Source organism: Heterocephalus glaber, unplaced genomic scaffold (genome assembly GCF_053883595.1).
Source record: "Heterocephalus glaber isolate CG9 unplaced genomic scaffold, H.glaber_assembly_v1.0 deba00001531, whole genome shotgun sequence".
NCBI lineage: Eukaryota > Metazoa > Chordata > Mammalia > Rodentia > Bathyergidae > Heterocephalus > Heterocephalus glaber.
Window position 1 is genome coordinate 868,399 of NW_028258329.1, and position 22,850 is coordinate 891,248.

General features: G+C 43.2%; 1 protein-coding gene across 2 annotated transcripts in view; it reads left to right on the forward strand.

The window, feature by feature from the left end:
• Positions 1-3,107: 3,107 nt before the first annotated feature.
• Positions 3,108-22,850, forward strand: part of Gabrb3 (gamma-aminobutyric acid type A receptor subunit beta3) — a 211,522-nt gene continuing 191,779 nt past the window's right edge. Inside the window, exons 1-3 of one of the 2 annotated variants that reach the window (XM_021250161.2) lie at positions 3,108-3,247; positions 3,859-3,950; positions 4,104-4,171. In XM_021250161.2, the coding sequence (XP_021105820.1) occupies positions 3,168-3,247; positions 3,859-3,950; positions 4,104-4,171 (240 nt within the window). In that variant the 5' untranslated portion in view covers positions 3,108-3,167. Of the gene's footprint in view, positions 3,248-3,584; positions 3,769-3,858; positions 3,951-4,103; positions 4,172-22,850 lie in introns of those variants that run through there. The other variant, XM_004872180.4, reaches the window with a different exon arrangement.

Below are 22,850 nucleotides of genomic sequence, written 5' to 3' on the forward strand. Positions count from 1 at the left end.
GGGGAGGATGACCATGTGGTGGCTCCTCGCGTTCTCCTTTCCTCTCTCCCATCTGAGAGCTCTGTTTTCTGTTACTATAACAAAACCGCTTAGGATATTTTTTGCAGAAAAGAGGATTATTTTGCTGAGATTTCTGGTGGATGAAAGCTATGACACTGTCATCACCCCAGCTCTGGTGCAGAGCTCACGGGGACGGCATGGGGATGAGGGACAGTGTGAGGGGGGGTTGTGTGAGAGGCAGAAAGCCAGAGCAGGAGCGGCAGGCTCACCTTTTCTGTCCAGCCAGTGCTGGAGGTGGAACCCAGGACCTGGTGCGTGTTAAGCAAGCCCCTACTCTGAGCCCATCCCTAGCACTTTGCTGTTTGAGACGGGGTCTCCATGAGTCACCCCAGCCAGCCTGGCACTTGTGGTCTTCCTGCCTCATCCTACTAAGTAGTTGGGATTACAGACCTGTAGGAAGGTGTCTGTCTAGTCTCAATCTTTAAGAGTGACTGTATCTCCAGAGAACTAGCTACAGCACCCAAGAAACGCATATTAATTCTGTAAGAAGTCAGTGACCTGACTCGTCCCACCTCCCACCTCCAAGGACCTGTCCCTCCCACACCGTCTTCTGGGAGTGGCACAGGAACCCTGGATGCGCATCTGGGCTGCAGCAGCTCCCGGGTCGTCTTCCAGCCTGCATGAAACCACTTTGCCAGGAACAAAGTGGCATTATCTCCTTTTCTTCTGTGGTGGAAACTTATTCATTGTGACTCCTAGAGGTCTGCAGTTGAAAAACAAGTAAAAATAAGAACTGATGGAGTAATTTCCTGTTGAATTAGGGAGTGTATTAGCACCGTTTAATCAAGTTCGGCAAGTACCCTAGGTTTCGGTAATACTGGCAGGAGGGGAGGACATGGGTGCTGGTGTCTGTATTCACCGGCCCTCCCAGAGGGACAAGAGGACGGCCAGGCTGGGTGTGCAGCCTGTGCTGAGGGAGTGGGCGCATGATAGGCAGTGACAGGAACAGCAGGAGCACACCGTGTGCCTGGGTCCTGTCGACCCGCGCATCCTTATTAGCACCTGTGCACACAAGCAAGTCCTCTCTTTCCAGTTTAAAAAGGACTCGGTTTTAGGTGAGACTTTCTAATGACTTAGCAGTTGGTTCCTGACTTGGCCTGCGGTCAGTCCTGGAAAACACATCCTGAGGCAATGTATGGGACACTCCTTAGTTAATGTGTGCGACCCCAGTGACAATGGGACTGAAGCAAAAGTGGACCAAGGCAGGGAAAGAGTGGGAGCAGATAGGAGGGAGGGCTTGCTACCTGCAGGCGAAGCTGAGCATGGACACCATGGGTGGATCCACCGCAGGGGTTATCCTGGATGCCCCACAACTGCTGCCTTCTGGAATGTTTCTTAGGAGGCCATAAAGAGAGAACCTTCCACCCACTGGGTCCTATCTTGCATTAGCCAAAGGTCCACTCTATGGATTTCTAGCCTTCTGAGAACTTCAGATTGCACATGTGCGGTTATGGAGCATGTTCCTGGCAGCTTCGATCTCCTTGTCAGCTGAAAGTTGGGGTGTGAGTGACAACAGCCTGGGCACGGGGTGAGCAGTGAGGGCTGTTCCCGTGCAGTGCTGATCAGGCTCTTACAAAACTGGGTGAGGCAGCAGCCCAGTGATGAGTAAAGCCAAGGTGCACTCTTGTGATCCCAGCTATCTGGGAGGCTGAGGCAGGGTTAAGTTTGGGCCCAGACTGGGCACCTTAGTGACTTAGTGAGAACCTGTCTCAAAAGCTACAAAAGGGCTCGGGATGGAGTGCAGTATGAAGGCCCTAGATTCAATCCCCAGTACGGGGGATGGGGAGACAAAAAGCAAAACACCAAGGAGAGGTGAAAGTTAAGAACAGCACGGGTAAGGTGGTGCCTGGCTGGATAATAGTATGTGTAGTGTGCTTTCACAGTTATTAGAACGTATGAAGTGGCAGGCAGGTCGAAATGCTTGCTACGGTGTTGAATTTGTTCAAATCCTTTACCTTTGATAGCCAGAATCCCCACCAGGACATTTCTTTAAAAGAAGTGCATGCAAATGGAAGAAACAGACTAAATTATGACTCTTTGCATGTGCCTCTGTGTGTGTGTGTGTGTGTGTGTGTGTGTGTGCATGATAACAGATACATTATTTTGCTGACATTTTCACTGCATGTTAACAGGACACAGAGTACAAAGCAGCCATGAATAGACTTTTCCAGAAAATAATTAGGGAGCTATATTTATCTCAGAATCTTTCAGGTACTGCAGTCACATTTACTGTTCCAAAAATAAAATTGCTGATTTTTAGAAAAGGCAAAGATATTTAAAATTAATGCACAGAAACATGCCAACTTAAGATAAAGGTCTAGATTTAGCTATTTACTTATATAAAGTCTTCATGGTAGAAAAAAAAGCTTTATTTAAAAAAATGAGCCGATCCTGAGAAGTCGTTATCTATCACTGAACCATTCTTTAGGTCCTGCAGAAGTTCACAGAACTTGAAAACTAGTTTGATTTGTGGGCTCTGTTGGTTGCCCACAGTAGTATCGCATAACCATCATCCTCACTATTAAAAGTCTGAAGTACAGAGAGATCTGGGAAGGATCATTCACCAAAAGAAAATATGCAACCTGTGGCCCGGACGCAGCTGGGTGCCCCGCACCGCGGACACACGGGGAGGTGGGCGTCGGGGTGCGCCAGTCGGTTTCCCGCGAGACACGACGGGCCCGTGGGCTGCTGGAGACCGAGGACGCCGGCCTGCCGCGGGAACGGGACCTCGCCCTTTAAGGACCACGGACAGCTCCAGGTCCCGGGAAAGCGGCCTTCCCCGACCCGGACTGACGGTCGCGGTCTCCGGGTCTGGCTGGAATTTCGGTTTACTGACAAAAGAACGTGCGGATTCCGCTCTCTCTTCATCATGAACGTGGGGTGCGGATGTGCTTATGTGGGCAGGAAGGAACGGCCAGGGGTTCAGGAACGCGTGTTCCTGCACGGCCGCGTTCTGTAAAGAGTGACGGGCCGCCGCAGGGACGGAGGACGGGTCCGCGGGGAAGCCCGGAGTGCGGTGGGTGGGGTCCCCACGGCGCCGCGTGCGCGCTCGGCGGCTGCGGGGCGGAGCGGACCCCACCGGCTCGGCCCGAGAGGCTGCGGGCGCCATGTGCCCCGGGCTCCCCGTCCTTCTGCTGCCGGTCTGGCTCTGCTGGGCGCTGGGCACCCGGGGCTCGAGTCCCCGCAGGTGAGGCGGGACTTGCCGGCTCCGGGCCCGGACGCTGAGCGCGCTGACCGGGCGAGCGCGGGTCGTGGCGCGGGGAGGCTCGGGCCCGGGGTCGGCGCTCGGCGGCCTCCCCCGCGCCGCTGCCGCCCCGAGTGGCCTCCCGCGCCGGCGTAGCCCCCGTGGAGCCGGCCCCGCCGCAGCGGCCTCCGCGCCCAGGTCCCGCGCAGGGCCGAGGCTGGGAGCCGGCCGGACGCGCGGGGGAGGGCGGGGTGCGCGCGCGCCGGCTCCGCCCCCCGCCCCCGCCCCTGCCCCCCGCGCTCCTCCTCCTCCGCCCCTCCCCCGCTCGGGCCAGCGCGGCGGCGGCGGCGGCGGCGGTGGCGGCGGGAGCAGTAGGAGCAGCCCCGGCTGCGGGTCGCGACGGCGGCGGGGCGCCCCCTGCCCGTGCCGGGGCGCGGCGGAGGGATGTGGGGCTTCGCGGGAGGGAGGCTTTTCGGCATCTTCTCGGCCCCGGTGTTGGTGGCGGTGGTGTGCTGCGCCCAGAGGTAGGGCGCGGGCGGGCGCGGGGCGCGGGGCGCGGGGCGGGGCGAGGCGAGCTGCACCTGACCCTGACCGCTCTCCGTGACCGCCCGCAGCGTGAACGATCCCGGGAACATGTCCTTTGTGAAGGAGACGGTGGACAAGCTGCTGAAAGGCTACGACATCCGCCTGAGACCCGACTTCGGAGGTAAGTGGGCTGTGGGCTGCGCGCGGCCGCTGCGGGCTTCGCGCCCGACGGCGCCGGGCCTGGGCGGAGGAGGGAGCCGGCCGCGTCCGGGCTGCGGCGCGGGGCGGGGCGGGCCGGGCCGAGCGCGCTGACCTCGCGATGCGCTTTCCGCAGGCCCGCCGGTGTGCGTGGGGATGAACATCGACATCGCCAGCATCGACATGGTCTCCGAGGTCAACATGGTGAGTGCCGCCTGCCCGGGCGCCCCGGCCTCCTCCCGGCCGCGCTTCCCGCCGGGGTCCTGGGCCGGCCCTGCGCCCGCGTGCTCGCGGCTCCTCCGCGGGCGTCGCCTGGCCCCGGCCCGAGTCGTCCCGCCTCCCTAGCAACAGGCGCGGGCGCTGAGAGGCGGGAGGTGGGGCGGCTCCCGGCCTAGGTTAGAGTCCTCGCGGCTTCTTTTGCGGCGATTTGGAAAGAGACGTTGGCAGCTGCAGGGGCGAGAGGAGGGAGGCGGCCCCTGCCTCTGGAGGCGTCTCAGGGCCGTGTCCGTGGGGCCCCGGCTCGGGAAGGGCAGGTTCGCGGGCCCGTGCCTCGCTGGCTCCGCCGGGCGCTGTCCGAGGTCCTGAGTCCGGGCTAGCGCTGACTGGCAGGGCTCGCCTGAGGGCGGATGGGTTCGTTGTTCCGAGCTGTGGAAAGCAGAGGTCAGGAGCCCAGGGCGGAGAAGGTGTCAGGGCACTTGCGCTGAACGCTTCTGGGCATCAGGAAATGGTGAGATAAATGACCCTTCTCATTTGTGCATTGAGCTGAAATACCAGGAGATTCAGAAACAGGTTTGAGTTTTCCACTGAGTGGCACTTTGGAAATCCTAAAAATGAGCATTTGGATTTTTTTGGAAGGAATCATGTGGTAACTTCTTCTGAACATGCAGCATTGACACCATAATAAGGTATGGTTTTCAGTTGCATCCAATTGGTTTCTCAGCTGTGGGGAGCATCAGAATCACGTGGGCAAACTTGTTCTGTGCCTTCTCTCTGGCGCTTCACGAACAGGGATTCGGGTCCAGCTGGGTTGGAGTGGATTCTTGAGGTCTCCGCATTAAAATGGGTACTTCGAATTGTTTTGAATCAAGTATTTTATGGACAATATTTTCAGAAACATTGGAATAAGTTATACAAATACGGACATACATAAACTAAAGATTAGGTTTTATAGACTTTAATGTAATATATGACATATATAATAATATATATATGGATTTTATTGGAGGAAATCTTTGATCATACCAAGCTATTTTCAAACTTTTTTCACTCTTCACCTAAAACTTTTAAAATTACAATGTGTGAATTTTTAAAAATGTACTTTCAAAGCATATCACTTTGGACCTTTGTATATCAAAGTAGTGTAATAGTAAAAGTATTAGCAAGAAACAGGAATAATGTGACTTTACCTTACATTAAAAGGTAAAATTATGTATGTTTCACTTATTTGTAATTTTATAAAAATAATTCTGCCCAAAAGGCATGTTTTATGGCCTTAAAGGAACATGTTAATATCTTCAACGTTCGTTGTCCGTAATCTGTGATTTTTCTCAGTTGGGAACTTTAAACTCTCTGGAGAAGACAATTTAATACAGAAGCTAAGTGAATATTTAGTGGATTATCATGTCAAAAATCATTACATTGGATGTCAAGCGGAAGTGAAAATATATTGAACTGTTCTTTAAGAATCATTGTAATATTAATACAACCAAGAGAATAAGGCAGATGTGTTATTGTAGACTGTGGTACATTTTGTTTACTTTTAGCCTTGTATCCAGTAACTTTGGCATTATATAAACTGTTGGTACATATAAAAGCTTTTTCGATACTTGCTGTAGTTCATGGACTATGAATTCAGATGTCTCAATTTTTTTCTAGACTCAATAATAAAAAAAATTAAAGGTTTAAGTCATGGTATTGAACAGCCTTTAAGCATATATCCTATAGTGACAACCACACATAACATAGCCATGGTATCCTTGTATGCATTTTTTAAGCTCTCAAGGCAGTATTTTTTTCTGGCTCTAAATATAAATTTATTATAAACAAACATTGGGGATTGATGCATTCGAGATTGAAGGCTCTTGGGCAGATGTGGCTGACAGCCATTTAAAATGTCTTCTTTCTCCCAGAAACACATCAGTCAACAGATCATGCACTGGAAAACTTGGACTTCCCTTAATATATTTGTATACAATGAGAGTTACAATATTTGAAGCTCAAATATAGCAATCATTAAGTATCACTTTCAGGGTCATTTTTTTTAGGAAAAGAACAGAAAATGTGAGCGTAAAGTTAGACTCGCCACTCAGTCATGTTGTATGAAAATGATAAGTTTCATATATGAGCATCTGTAGTCAGGTTAACATTCCATAAAACTAAGTGTTGTAAGTTACAAATAAAAGAATGGTTGCTAAATAAGACATGATCTGGCTGAAGGGTGTTGTAACTACTAGGAGAGATGTGTCCAGTGGTCATAACAAAAAGCAGAACAGGGGAGTCCCCTTAGAGGAGCAGAGCAGAGTGGCACAAGAGAAGCCAGAGTGAGGGGGTGTTGTTTTGGTGTAGAAAGTCAGAAAGTATACGTAAGTTGGGTGAGGGAGGATTCTGACTGGCATATGCAGAAAGGGTTTCTACGGGTTAGGAAAGAAAATGGTAAACATATGGATCTATGGCTGGCTGGCTGGCTGGATGGGCAGGGTCAGACTGTGAAGCGAGATGTAAGAGATGAAATTAGGAAAGTAGGACAAACCCGTGCACACATAGGCTCTCCTCCATGATACCAAGGATCTCAAGTGCTCACTTTTGGAAAACAAAGAGCCTGTAGTAAATGACAAATGTTTTAAAGCAGGTGATTGGCAAGATTTGAGACATGCTTTAAGATGAAATTTTCAACCAAAATGTAAATACAGACACAGAAGTAAGGATGGTAAGAAATGGGTGGCTAAATTTAAGAAACAGAAATTGGTCACAGAAGGTCATGCCATGGAATTTTCTTCTAGTTTACACACACACACACACACACACACACACACACACACACACACTTCTGTTTTGGTTGAGCTGAGCATTGAATGAAGGGTCTTTTGCCTGCAAGGCAAGACTGCTACCACTGAGTTACATCTGAGGTACCCATAGACACATTTTTGAGACTAAGTACGTATTTAATGAAATTAAATAAAAATAAATTCACACAGTTTTGAAAGGGGGATGTTGAAAAACTTGTATCTGAAGATGGGAGAAATACACAAATGCTTCTTGAGATTTTTGGGGGGGAGGGGATGACTGTAGAGGACAAGAATAGATACAGCACAGTAGTAAAACTGCTGCTTTTTTCTTTTTTCTTTTTTTTTTCTTTTTTTCTTTAAACAACTACAAGGTACAGTGTTTATCTATTGGTAGTGCATGTGGAAGATACCTCTAAAGAATGCTTCTGACATGAAATAGAAAATAGATGAATTATGCATATGCATGTATACCTCATTTTAATGTTCTGTAGAAACTATTTAAGAATGGATTTGAATATTGTGATATTCTGTATAATATTGATTTTGTCATGGTTTGCTTCATCAAGTGTAGCTCTTGTACATTTCAATTTTTCCTAAATCTTCCAATTATTCTTTTCATGTGCGTCTTTTTATTTACCTGACAGCAATCAAAAACTATTTCATTTCACATAACTTCCTGTTTCTCTCAGCTCCTGTTTTAAAATTTAAGCTAATACTTTAAACCTATGCAGAATTATGAAATTATGGAGATTTGGTTCACAGATTATTTTAAGTAAGATTGTATATGTACAAGAATGTTGTTTACTGAAAATTATTATGTTGCATTGTGATGTTGATACTTAGCCATGGTCTCAATACATAATAAACATGTTGGATTGACAGATGGGGAAATAAGTAAAGGGATAAAAATTAATGAACATACGGGAAGCTTAAGGAAGTATTTAAAAATAAAACAAAAATCCAAACAGTATTTAATATGAGGTCTTTAAACTTATAATTATGAGTGAGCTGTTATTTGATTTGTTAATTCAGAGAAGAAACTACACATACTTATTTTTACTTCATTAACTATAAAGTATTAAGGACATAAAACTAGATTTAAACTCTAGTAATATTCCTGTGATTTAACTTGTACTTTGTCATTACTTTATATTTAATTACTCCGTTAAAATTAACTCAATACTAATGGACGTGTACCTATGGGGTTATTTTTTCCTGATTTCCTGTATATAAATCATAAATTATTAACTGTTTTGTTCTATCAGCATTGTTTTCAGATAATGTGCAATACTTAGCCTTAGTTACTACAAGTACTATTCATCCATTATGCTGGTTCTGCTGTGTTCATTTCTCATTTGTTGCATTTTCTTCTCATAGATTCCATTTTTTATATACAGGTGTGAAATAAGTATGTTGGGTAAAACCAGTTGTAGCACCCTTCAAGAAGCAGCTTGGAGGTGCGTCATTGCTGAGTGGATACAGTCTTACTCATGTATGAAACTATGCACACACACACATTTGTGCCTTCTCTCGTCTTTCTTTACCGAAGACAGGGAGAGCGCAGTGATTCCAGGTAGGGTAAGCTAGGATCAGAAGCTGGAGAATGCAGCTTTTAGGCATTTTTTTAAAAAACAAACTTAATACTAAACAACCTCTCTTGCCTCATGCAGAGTGCATTAGTGCATTGTCAAGGATCACCCGGCCTGCCCTGTACCCTGCTAGGTGCTCAGGCGAAAAAGGCAGAACCCCAGGAGACTACTTCCTTGCCCTCAAACAGAGCCTACAGCTGGAGCCTGGGGGTTCTGTTCCATAGTCCACGGCCATACCCACCCTTCTGCGAGTCATCTAACCCTCAGTAGTTCAGCTGCAGGCTCCCAGTTGCCCCTGGTGTGTGCACAGATTAACGGCAAAGCCTTATTCCACAGCGCGCCGGGTTAGAGAGCCATCCTTCACCCATTAGTTCCAGAGAGGCATAGGCTATACTCAGAGTCTGCATATAACTGTGATTAGCTGTATAAAGGTAGGAAATGCTATCATGTTTTTATTACTAAGCAAGCTGGGGGGATGACTCAGCAGAAGGGAAGAACGTTTTGCTGACCCAGTTGGGGTTGGAGAACTGCTTACACAGGAGGCACTGGGGTAAAAACCCCGGATAGAGTGCATCAGTGTAGGGTTCCTGGCTGCTGCACTGGGGAGGTGAGGCTGTTTATTAAGGATGTTCCTTCTCATTGGCAGTATGTTTCATGCATAAGTTATGATCAGACATTAGTGCCAGGGCACTGATAAGAAAGCATCTAATGAAGTTCAGAGATGGATCCCAACAACACCTTACATAATACACTCTTGATGAAGAGGGGTTTGTGTTTAATATTAGAACAAATGGTATAGAGAGCCCAGAGCAAATGCTTTCTGCCTTCCCCTGTAGGGAGGTTGTAAAGCTTATGTTCTTACATATCTTAAAAAAGGGATCTTACTCTCGTTGTCCTGTTGTGAATGGCTTCTTTCTTGAAGTGTATTCAGGCTCAAGGATCTTGTGGTGCATTGTATATACTCAGTAAGTAGTTAGTTTGAATTGATGGTGCAAATCTGCTTATTTCCATATAGTTAAAGAATAATTATGTCCAGTAGGAAATTCAGTTTCTGCTAATACATTGATATCAGCTTCTTTCTTCAACTCCAACCTTTGTTTTTTCCAAAGGCAAAATACACTGCTTATATTTCCTCACATGACAGTAAATAAAAGAAGTTACAAAAATAGCTGTTCCTTCTTGGGCCAGTTGTTAAACAAAGGGACCTTGTAAATTTGGTGCTTATTTAAATGAAGAATAGAACAAATGTTAATACAGGAAGTAGTTTTCTTTACATGGGTGCAGAGACAGAGATTTTAAAGGTAAGCGTGGAATATTCCTGGTTGTCTGTCTTGGAATGAAAGCTTCAGATCTAGGACTGCAGACTTCATGATTTTCACAAGTAAAGCTATATGGATTCATTATTTGGATTTTCTGTAGTCTTGTGTCTCTGATAGCTGTTCTGCTGTAGGTATCACAAGCCTTGTTGTCCTGTGGGTTGGTATCTTGTTATGCACACTGCTCATTGAGTTTTGAAAAGTACCAAACATTTGGAAGAAACAAATGAAACCTACCAACATTTCAAATATTTTAAATTGTTATATAATGCACATTCAGGTGAAATGTAGGGAGTTGATAGCAAAGAGTTTTATACCATCTTGTCGTTTTTAACATGCATCAGGTATTACTTTGTATTTCAACCTCCAGCTGGATGAGGTAAGCTGGTGAGGTAAGTAATATAGGCGCTAACTGTGTCTGTTTCTCAGATGAGAGAACAAGAGTCAGGAATAGCACTGGTGCTGTCACTCACTCGTGACAAGGCTGGGACTTGATCTGTTCAGAGCTTCCCACCTTGTCTCACTAGTGTGTGACAAAGCTGCTGTGTTAGGTGTTCACGGGTTCTATCTTTTGCTGTGAGCATCACTCTCTCTAAATTAGGTCTTCCATGTCTACTTTTCCAGGAAACTTCATTCTTCTCTTACAACCCTAACCGCGGTTTGAGGTATCATGTGGGTGTGTCTGTTTGCTCAGTCTTTTCCTCCGTTTCTGTCCCAGGTAGACCAGATGCTCCATAAGGTGAGGCTGTACTATGAGCAGTCCTTGTAACTGACTGACATTTAGAGGGACTGACAGGTACTTGTTGACAAAGGAAACACAGATAAATAAATGAATGCATAAGTATGTAAATACGTACATAAATTTACAACGGGATATTTTTATAACTCAGAATTTGGACTCATGACTGAGACGAATCTTACTGGCTAAAAATGGTGCATATAGCTTTTTACTTTAGGAAACTTACTTAGTTCAGTCAGAATTTGTATAATTGTAGCCACTATAATATGATCAGCTGTAAAATATTCTGTAGCTGTTATTTCTTTCACTAGGGAGCTTTGATGCTGATTTCAAAACAGAAAGAAGAGTAAAAGATTGCAGCCCTTAGAAAATTCAGCCTATGTAAGGGTTGTTGTGAATATTCTAATCACCAACTCCTGGTATCCTTTCGTGCTTAAACTTTCCTATTAACTTGTAAAGTAGATGTGGATTGAGCCTTTCCATACTGCAGTATAGGAAAATTTCATTTTATTTTATTAGTATAAGTTTGCAGCATATAATGATAGCATTCCTGTGGGGAGCTGGTACATGTGCATTACACATGTGTTTACATCCCCTTTTCCTCTCCTCCCTCACCCTTCCTCCATCTCTGGGTCCCCCTCTCATTTGCCAAAGACCTCTCTTACAGGGGAGTTTTGATTGCTCTCTGGATTCATTAGGGTCTGTCTTTCCCTTCCTATTGACCACTCAGCAGTAAAACTGTGGTAATTGTCAGTTGTTTGCCGATTTTCCAGGGAACTGTACTTCTGGACCATTTATGCTGGCTGTTAAAATTATGTAGCTGCAAAATTTGGAAGAACAGGTTTAAGATAGGTCTGATCTCTGATGATTGGCTGTGTATCATTGATCCAAGACAGAGTTAGCTTCTGATTTTTGTGGCTGGGGATGTGCATTTTCCTTATTCCTTGGTAGCCAGGAGACCACATCAAGAAACACAAACCATTTGTAAGCATTAGCTATGGCATTCCTTTACATTTTTCCACCTAACTAAGCATCACACAGAAGTGTTTAAAGCAATTGAAAATTTAACATGTATGATCCTAGCATTCTTACTCAAAAGAATAACAAAATTAAGACATCAGAACGTCACACTTTGTAAAACACTAATTTGTACTTCTTTATTTAATTTGAAAGAGAATGTGTTCTACTGATTACATCATCATATTTGCGCCAGTTCTACAATAAAAGAATTTCTTTTATCTAAAATTTTAGCAAAATTCATATGCTGTGACTCGTGACATAAAAATATTCATTTTATTTTGTATTGACTTGAAAGATAACAAAATCAGCTGGTTTAAAGATATATAGCTCTGATTGTGTTTGATGTAATGGCAGTATTACATTTGTTCTTTTAAAATTTAATTTTTTTAATATTACTTTACAGTTGACTGGAACAAATGAATTTTCTGGGTCACCCATAATTATAGTGTGTGTGTGTGTGTGTGTGTGTGTGTGTGCATGTGAATTATCCAAACTAAAACTTGTATAAGACTCAATGGGTAATTTCTTGTAATATTATTGATTTTTGCCAGTCATACTGACTAAATATCCACCTGAGAGAAAGGTCCCTATATCAGATTAAAAGTAGACCAGAATGTTCACCAAACTGTCTGGCATGGAGAATATGCTGAGTGTGATCTTTGTGGTAAAGATGTGCTTTTGATTTGTTTTATTGCAGTGATTGCCTTATTTGGGTGTCTGTTTAGCCTTTAAAATTAAACATATCTTTGAACATGAGGATCCCTGTGAATTTGTCACAGAAAAAATTATGCAAACAGTGAATTATGCAAACAGTGCCATCTCTATTGTCTAGACCTGTGGTTCCAAAACTATGGATAGAGAACCTTGAGAGGTACTGGAGTTCTCAGAAGAAGCCACAGAGCTCTGAGCATCATTTCTCACCATTGGTCTTCAGAGCTCAGGGTCTGCTATCACCTGTAGAGTCTGCAAATGTTTTGCCCTTCCAAGGCTGTAGGTGCACGGGAAAAGCCTGAAGACCACTATCAGAAGGGCGGGATCCACGTGTCAGGTATTTTTATCCTCTTGGCTGCTTGAGGCTGTTGGGCTTGGCCAGTGTTTCTGGGGAGCAGCATTGGAAGCCTGGAGGTTGCATCTTGGGGCTGAGCAGGCATTTTTCTCACGTTGCCTCCTTTCCTCTATGGTCCCCTTTCCTCCCAGTGAAACAACACAACCAGATACAGATCCCTCCTCCTTGGACTGTCAAGCTTCCAGAACTACAGGAAGAACTCTTTGTTCTATGCACCTCACTGAGTCCCAGGCATTCTGTAACAGCAGCACAAAATGTACTGAGGTAGCATATGATATCATATATAGAATTTATGTATGCTTTATGATTTTGTTTGGATGAAGCCTCCTAGTGGGAAAAATATTTAACATCTTCTGGAGAAAGTCATCTCAAAATTCCTCTTATGAGTAATTCTGTGTAATTCCATGACGAGTGTTCATGTGTGATTCCGTGCAGACCATGCACAGTGACAGAGCTCAGAGGACGGGTGAGTTTTGGTACAGTTCCAGAGAGTACAGCGCTGCCTCAGGGCAGTGCTGTGTGAGGACCACTCGGAGGCCCCACTGAGCACCTGTGTGAGTGATGGGCAGGTACAGCAAGTAGCTCTAGAAAGGTAAACAGATTTAAAAATCATAATATATTGTAATGCCTTTTATTTTTGGTTGTTTTTGGCATTTAGAAGCACAGAAAACTTGTTTGGAAAAGGAGGTTTAGCACCTGGAGATTTGGCTCAGTGGTAGAACTCTGGCCTTGCATATATGAAGTTTCTAGTTTGATCCAGGCACTACCACTGGTGTTGGGTAAGGAAGCAAAGGAAAGTTTAGTGCTCTTTTGTCTAAGCCATCTCTGGTCTGTCCTTTTCTCCTATAGCATGCCTTGGTTCGCATTAGATGGTATTACTATAAAGTTTAACCTAATTTTATGATATTTCACTTTATCATCATACATCATTTGAAATTTTAATTACCTAGGTAATTTCCTCCATACTACAGGGTATTTTTGCCCTTAGAGACCAGAGGGGTGTAACTTGCAGTATTGCCCACTGCAATGGAAGACACTGGTTCTCAGAGCCCTAGATCCCAGGGAAAGGCTTGTGTGAACTTGGCAAGTCATTCAACCTCCATGGCTTTCCATTGGACCATGTCTTTGAGTGAGAATTCTGAAGTGGATGTTCTCTAAGTTGCCCACTGGTTTGGATTTCTGTGTTTCTTAGAGTCAGCCAGCAGTTTGAAACATAACGAGACCTTCACTTGGCCTTACACAGACTGCTAGCTTTTGTCATTTGACACTGCCTGTGGTTTAATTAATTATCCAAGTGTTGGGCAGTGGCACTGAGCCACTCTGATCTGGCACTTTACAAATGTATACTTCAATCACGGCCAACATGGTACCAGAAGCCAGTATTTTCTCAGCCTACTGTGCTGTATACTATGAATCACAGATATTTTGTGCATAAACAGCAAGGATTTAAAATATTCATCCATGCTCACAGACATTCAGGTCTCAAACAGCAGTGCTAGTTTTTTCATGTGAACTTAGAATTACTAATTTACGAGCGAAACCTGCAATGGAATTGTGTTAGCTATCTCTCCTTGCTGAGACAAAATACCTGACACCCAAAGTTAAAAGGGAAGGGGTTTATTTGGCTTGCAGTTCTTAGAGGTTTCAGTCCATAATCAGCTGGCTCCAAGACAGGGATGCCAAACAGGCATCACAGAGGAGAAACAGCATGGTGCACACAAGGCAGCAAAGGCAACAAGAGACCTTCATGGAGTCTTTCTGCCCCTTTTAGTCAGGCTACCTGATTAGGGTGGTGCTAAACCAGTCACTCACGGGTAGTGGTTTAGTATTCACAGGCCCTGAACCCCAGCATCACACATTCCAGATTCAACTGCCTCTGAAGAGGAAAGCCCCACCTCATCCACCTGAGGCTTTGGGGGACGTCTGAACACAAACCCTAACAGCAGTATGGCAGTGCTTCCTTGGTATCCAGAGTATAACCTTTCTCTAACCACCTAAGGTCCACCTACCCTGGAGGTGTCCGAGTTAATGTCAGTGGGTACCAAGTTGTACATACTCAGAGCTTTAAAACTTCTGCACAACTTCATGCATGGCCCAGTTTTGAATCTTCTGTGCCATTTCAGTACTTTGATAAAATTTCACAATTTTAACATTGACTCCATAATCCAATCCAAATGGAAGAGGATGCAAGCATAGTCATCATCTATTCTGTTGTATTCAGCCAATTTGGGACAATAAATCTGCATTTAAAGAGGATAATTATAAACTTAGACCCTAGAGGTAGAGTTTGCATACTGTAGCATTTCTATAAAAAATACAGTTTTAACACATTCTACCTTTTTTATGTGATTCTTGGTCTCAGTAAAAAAGAATTTTACATATATATAAAATCAAAGTTTGGGGTGAAGATTTTGGTTTGCCTGTACTAACAATATGTAAATAAAAAAGTGAAATTATTTAATTTTATTCTAGGAAGAAAAATATAGATATGCAAATTCTTACATAATCAGGAAACTACCTATATAGGACGCTATTGATCAAAATGTATAGTGTGACCCAAACTTAGAAGCAGTCAGTGATCCCTCAAAATAATAATAAATAACAATAATAATAATAATTTTCTTTTCCACTGTAGGTAAAATCCTGCTAACAATGGAGTTTAATAGCTGGTTAGAGGAATATTTAGCAGCCTAAAGAGAGTAAATAACTAATTTCCTAATTTAATACTTGAAATAATTTGTCTGCCATGGTAGCCCCACACTTATATTAATCAAAGTTTCTGTCTCTGTCAGAAGCACAAGGGGCATGGCTGCTTCATGCAAAGTTCAGACATAAAAGAAGCAGACCTCTTTCTCTAAGGTGGCCAAGGTGGCACATCCAGGGTAGGCCAACTGTGAGAGTCAGTGGGTGGGGGAGATCACAGGCCTATGCTGGCTCCCTGAGATAAAAGAAGGTCAATTAGAGGAGCAGATGCCCTGCCTGCTTCTCACCTGCTGCCCTGCATAACATTTACCTCCCGCTAGGAGACAAGCGAGGATGGTTTCGCTGGCTAGTTTCTCTCTCCACATTGGATACCTCAAGGGGCACTTGGCCTCAGCATTTTGTTCTCTTTTTATCCTCTCAGTTTCTAAAACAATGAAAGACATTTTTCTTTTCTTCTTCCACATCCTTCAGAAGAAAGCAGATGAAATTTGTTAAACAGAGACTAAGAGAAGTAAGTGTCTATTAATTGACACATCCAGTTTCTTCATATGCCACCTTTGCCCAAGTCTGAACTCGATTATGCAGTTATGTGCAGACAGAAAACTTGGAACCTGCGCGTGCTGCAGTATTAATAGAAACCACCACCTAACCAGCCGGGGGAGCAGAAAGCAGTCTCCCCTGTTAGGAAGTATGTTCCGCGTCTTTCATCTGATGACTGTGAATGTTTCTAGATTGCAGGTCTATGGAGATTTTCTTCATTATAATGGAAATTGTGAAATCAACAACAATCATCATATAAAACTGAAATATACAATGAAACAGGACAGAATTTTATTATTCTGAGAGTAGAGCCTGCTGGGAAGCTGCAAAAGGGATGTGTAAGGGTGTGAGAATGTGTATGAAAGACACTTTTTTATGCTTCAGAGTGAAATGTCAGTAATTTATACTTTTTCTAACTAGCTTTGTCCAAAATAGCCAATATGCTTAGATTTTTAAAATCTATCCAGGTTCATTGGCGCACCTTGATTAACACTGAACTGGCTGGAAGGAGACAACGAAGTGCACTTTTTCTGATTTTCAGAATAACTAATATCACTTAGAAATTGCCTCCTGTAGCCCCTTCCTGATGTGGCTTCTTAGCTGCATTGCTCTGTGTTGACAAGTGTGTTCTCGGGCAGCTGCTCTCTTCCGTTCTAAACACGTAGACTTTGGAGACTGATGAGTGCAGTGGTGGTGAACCCGTGGCACCCGTGCTGTTTTCCTTTTAAGACAAAAGACGTTAATGCGTGCGTTGTTTTTTCTAAACTAAAAGCATGGTATTCAGGTTTAACTGTAGTGCTGGCGCCTTGCGGTAAGTAAGTGGGTTTTGGATGCAGTTTGGACGCTCCGCTCGCTCTCAATGGTCTGCCTTCCCTGGAGTAGTGGGGCTGCTTTTATGACCAACGGAATGCACCGCATAGGGAGTCCAGTTGGTGGTAGCCTGGGATGTCCACGCTGCCCCATTTAAGCACAGAAGTCTGCACTCAGCTTTTATCTCTTCAGACTTGCAACATCTGTGGCAGATCCTTATGCCACAGAAAGTTACTAAAGAAACTCATGATGAGAATGCCTGGCCCAGGAGTGAGTCAGGTCTGTCAAGGAAAGTGTGAGAACCCTTACTGGCTCGGGGCAGACACAGGCCGTGGTTGTAATGAGGGTAGGGATGAAGAAAGGGGAAAAGCTGCCAGACAGTGGGCACAGGGAGTGGACAGATAAACATTCAGTCATTACTGATATTGTTCTGAAAAGCAACTTCGGAGAAAAATGAGGACTCTGTCTTTGTCCATTTGGGCTGCTATAGCAAAATACCATAAACCATGTGGCTTTGAAACAACAGAAATTTATTTCTCACAGATCTAGAGGCAGGGGAGTCTGGGATCAAAATGCTAGCAGATCCATGTCTGGCGCCAGATTCCATCTGGCGCATAGATGGAGCCTTCTGTGTGTCTTCGCTCAGGGCCAGGGCCTGTTAGAAGGAGACTGATTCCACCCATGAGGGGCCCTAACATGACCTGGTCACCTCCCAGGACCCCATCCCAACACCATGATCTTGAGACCCCACCTCCCAGACTGTGTATGAATTCGTGGGAGAGGGTCACCAACATTCAGACCAGAGCAGACTTAAGGCATGGAAAGAATTTAGAGGGAACTATCATTGGGGAAAAATGAGGGGGAGGTAAAATCATTATCACAAACAAAATGTCGTATCCTTAATATTTGGAATACTGGGATGTCTTGCCATGTTTTAATGAGAGGATAGATATACAGTTGCTCCTCAGTGTAATGGGGCGTTCACTCCAGGACCCCTCCAGTACCAAAGTCAGTGGTTGGTCAAGTCCCATAGAAGCAGTGTAGTGTTTGCCTACAACTTACACACGTCCTTCACATTCTTGTCTTGCCTAGATTATTTGTCACATCCAAAATAATGCAGATAGTCTGTAAATGCTTGCTATACTGTATTGTTTATAAAATAATGACAAGAGGAATGTTTTCTTGCTTAGTATTTTCCATCCAGGTTTGCTTGGGTCCACAGACACAGGCCCTGTGGTCTTGGAAGGCCGACTAGGCAGTTTGTGCTGTGCAAAACATGAAGTTCTGTGTGGTTCTGTTCCTTCCTATTTGTATCCTTGAAAGAAGCGGGACTGTTGAGGGCTTTTGGCTACCTGAGAGGGAGCCTGTCAGGTCTGCTGGAGCCACTTCGGAGAAACAGGATGCTTAGAGGGCCGCCACCTATTAGCCCCAGGTCCTCAGAGCTGCAGAAAGTGCAGGCTGCTTGGGAAGCATTTGCTTCAGGTACAGCGGGAGGGAGGTGAGCAAAAAGGAGAATGGCTGAGTAAGGAGGGCAGGGTGCACTCCTACTGGGCTCTGAGCTGAGTGATTAGCACCCTGCAGGCTCTTACACGGACACTCCAGATTCCAGAGTCTGTGGCACTGGGTCAGCTGTGGAAACTCCTTCACCCTACGGAGGGAGCTATGAAGAGAAGGTCCACATGGCTGGAGTTGGCAAGGTGGAGGTGACGAACTCTTAATGAACTTTGCTTTATGACTTCTATAAAATTGTGTTTATTATGTTCCAAAATTTTAAAAAATGTTCCCACAAAGAAAATTTTTGAATATATAGAAAAATACACTATATTTCTTTTGGTTATATTTCTTTTACTTTTTCATGCAGGTGTAATATGTGAGCACTATTATTTATGCACTATATATGTCATTCATACATTCTTTTAGGGATTTTTTTGGTACTGGGGATGGAACTCGGGTCCTTGTGCCTGCACAGCAGGCAGCGAAACCACTGAACTAAATCCCTGGCCCTCATTCATATTTTTTAATGTAGCTTTATATTATAGATTTCCCAGGCTATTAAATATATTTTACAGGGCCAGGGATTTAGCTCAGTGGTTTTGCTGCCTGCTGTGCAAGCGCAAGGACCCGAGTTTGATCCCCAGTACCAAAAGAAAATGTGTGTGTGTGTGTGTGTGTATATATATATATATATGTATATATATATATATATATATATATATATATATATATATACAGATATTTTAGGAGCTGCATAGTATTATCTTTTTAAAAAAATTTTTATTTTATTGGTACATTTTAAGTATACAATACATTCATCATTGGAAAATTGGTTTTTATTTTTCCCCATTTCCCTGCCCTCCCTTTAACCCCTCCATCTCTCCCTATTTACAAAGACTTTGTTTCCATTTTTCCATTTTCTCATATTAATTCCATTCCCTTCTTTCCTTTTCCCTACCCCTCCCACTTCCCCTTCCCCTTTGCCCCTTTTCTTCCTGTTTCACATTGCCTGTTTTACCTTTTAGTCCTTATTGACACTTCCAGTTTCTCACACTAGAGAAACTATTTGGTATTTACACATGTGTGTCCTGTTTATTTCACTTAACAGTATCATCTCAATGTGCATCCATTTAGCTATAAATGTCTCTAGGTTCTCATTTTTTATGCCTGAGTAGTATTCCATTTATAAAAGAAATCACATTTTCTTTATCCAACCACCAGTTGATGGGCATTTGGGCTGCTTCCAAGTTTTAGCTATTACAAATTGTGCTGCTTTGAACATGGGAACACATATATCACTGTGGTATGATTCTTTTAATTCTTTGGGGAAGATCCCCAGCAGGGGAACAGCTGGGTCAAATGGGACTTCCAGTCCTAGTCCTTTGAGGTATCTCCATACCACAGTGGTTGTGCCAGTCTACACTCCCACCCACAGTGGAGCAGTGTTCCTTTTTCCCCACAGCCTGGAGCATTTGTTATTGGTTGATTTCATTATAGCAGCCATACTTTCTTGAGTGAGGTGGAATCTCAGCACTTTTTCCCTTTACATCTATTGAATGACCAGTGATGTTGAACATTTTTTCATATGTTTATTTGCTCTTTCTATTTCTTTGAGAAATATCTGTTCATTTCAGATGCTGATTTTCAGATTGGGTCTTTAAATTTGGGAGGTCTGATTTTTTTAAAGTTCTTTATAGATTCGAGATAGTAGACCTTTGTCTGAGGAACAGCAGGTGAAGATTTTTTCCCACATTGTGGGTTGTCTTTTCACACTCTTGGTGGTTTCTCTTGCTGTGCAGAAGCTTTTTAGTAATAAGAGATCCCACTTGTTGATTGTTTGTGCTAGTTCATGGGCAACTGAGGTTTTGTTCATAAAATCTTTTCCTACACCAATGTCTTCAAGGGTTCTACCTAACCTCTGTTCCAACTGGTTCAGAGTTTCTATTTTAATATTTAGATCTTTAATCCATTTTGATTTTAGTCTAGTGCATGGTGAGAGATATAGGTCTAGTTTTAATCTTTGGCAAGTTGAAGCCCAATTTTTCCAGCACCATTTATTAAAGAGGCTATCTTTCCTCCAGTGAGGGTGTTTGGCTCCTTTGTCGACGATGAGATGGCTGAGTGTGTCTGGCGTTGTTTCTGCATCTTCTAATCTGTTCCACTGGTCCTCAAGTCTGTTTCTTTGCCAGTACCATGCTGTTTTTATCACAGTAGCTTTGTAGTATAGTTGCAGGTTGGGGATTGTGATACCCGCTGCCATGTCTCTGTTACCTAGAATTGCTTTTGCTATTCTGGGTCTCTTCTTGTTCCAAATGAGTTTTTGGATTGTTTTCTCAAGGTCCGTGAAGTATGCTGCTGGATTTCAGTTGGGATTGCATTGAATCTTTGTAGCAGTTTTGGAAGTATGGCCATTTTCACTATGTTGATCCTTCCTAACCAGGAGCAATGAATGTCTTTCCATTTTCTGATATCGTCTTCAATCTCTCTTTTCAAACTGCTATAGTTTTCAGAGAAGAGGTTTTTGATTTCTTTTGTTAGGTTAATTCCTAGGTATTTCAGTTTTTTGGATGCTATTTTGAAAGGAATTATTTGACCTATTTCTGTCTCAGTGAGTCTATTGTTCATGCAAAGGAAAGCTATTGACTTTTGTGTGTTGAACTTGTATCCAGCTACTTTAGTGAATTTGATAATTAAGTCTAGAAGACTTTTGGTGGAGTTCTTGGGGTCTTCTAATAGAGTAGTGTGTCATCTGCAAATAATGACACTTTGACTTCTTCATTTCCTATTTTTATTCCTTTTATTTCTTTCTCTTGTCTAATTGCTGTGGCTAATGTTTCCAAAACTATATTGAACAGGAGTGATGATAGTGGGCATCCTTGTCTTGTTCCTGATTTTTGTGTGAAGGATTTCAGTTTTTGACCATTTAGTATAATATTGGCTCTTGGTTTTTCATAGATGGCTTTTATCAGATTGAGGTAGAGCCCATCTATTCCAATTTTTGTAGGGTTTTTATCATAAATGGGTGTTGGATTTTGTCAAATGCTTTTTCTGCATCTATTAAGATGGTCATATGGTTTTTGTCCCTGGCTCTATTGATATAGTGTATTACATTGATTGATTTGCATATGTTGAACTATCCCTGCATCCCTGGGATGAATCTCACTTGTTCAGGGTGTATGATCTTCTTGATGATCTTCTGCATTCTGTTTGCCAGTACCTTATTAAGGATTTTTGCATCTATATTCATTGGTGAGATTGGCCCATAGTTCTCTTTTTCAGTTGGGTCTTTCTCTGCCTTGAGGATCAAGGTGATGCTTGCTTCCAGGAATGAATTTGGGAGTATTGCTTCCCTTTCAATTTCATTGAAGAGTTTAAACAGTAGTGGCAGTAGTTCCTCTGTAAATGTCTTGTGGAATTCAGCAGTGAAGCCTTCAGGACCTGGGCTTTTCTTAGTTGTTAAGTTTTTAATTACGTTTTCAATTTCATTGGTTGATATTGGGTTGTTTAGAATTTTTAGGTCATCTTTGTTAAACTTTGTTAATTCATACATATCTAGGAATCTGTCCATTTGTTGTGTTTTCCATCTTATTGGCGTATAGGTTCTCAAAGTAGGTATTGATGATGCTCTGGATTTCTGCTGGGTCTGTTGTAATTTCACCCTTTTCATTCCTAACTGCATGGATTTGGCCTTTTTTTCCCTTTTTCAGATAAGGTTGGCTAAGGGTTTGTCAATTTTGTTTATTCTTTCAAAGAACCAACTCTTGGCTTCATTGATTTTTGGTATCATTCTCTTAGTCTCCATTGCATTGATTTCTCCTCTGATCTTTAGAATTTCCTCCCTTGTATGAGCTTTGGGTTTGTCCTGCTCTTCTTTTTCTAGAAGCTTGGGGTTTACTATCAGGTTGTTTAATTGGGCTCGCTCTGTTTTCCTAATATGAGTATTCACTTCCAAGAATTTCCCTTGTAAGACTGCTTTCATTGTGTCCCATAGATTCTGATATCTTTTATTGTCATTGTCATTTAATTGAAGGAACTGTCTGATTTCTTCTTTAATTTCCTCTGTGACCCATTGGTTATTCAGAATTGTGTTGTTCAATTTTCATGTGTTTATGTAATTTTTGCAGTTTCTTTTGCTGTGGATCTCCAATTTCATCTCACTATGGTCTGATAATATGCAGGAGATAGCTTCAATTCCTTTGCACTTTCCTAAATATGTTCTATAAGTGAGTATGTGGTCTATTTTGGAGAAAGACCCATGTGCAGCTGAAAAGAATGTGTATCCTGATTTTGTGGGGTGGAATACTCTGTAAACATCTGTTAAGTTCGTTTGTTCAAGAGCTTGATTGAGTTCTAGTATTTCGTTGCTTGTTTTTTGTCTAGTTGATCTGTTTATGACAATGGGGTATTGAGGTCCCCCACTACTATTGTATTAGTGCTTATATGATTTTTCATGTCCGTTAGTATTTGTTTTATGTAGTTCGGTGCGCTAGTGTTTAGTGCATAGATATTTATGATTGTCACCTTTTCCCCTTGGATTGTTCCCTTTACAAGGGTGTAGTGTCCTTCTTTGTCTCTCTTAATCAGTCTGGGTTTGAAATCCA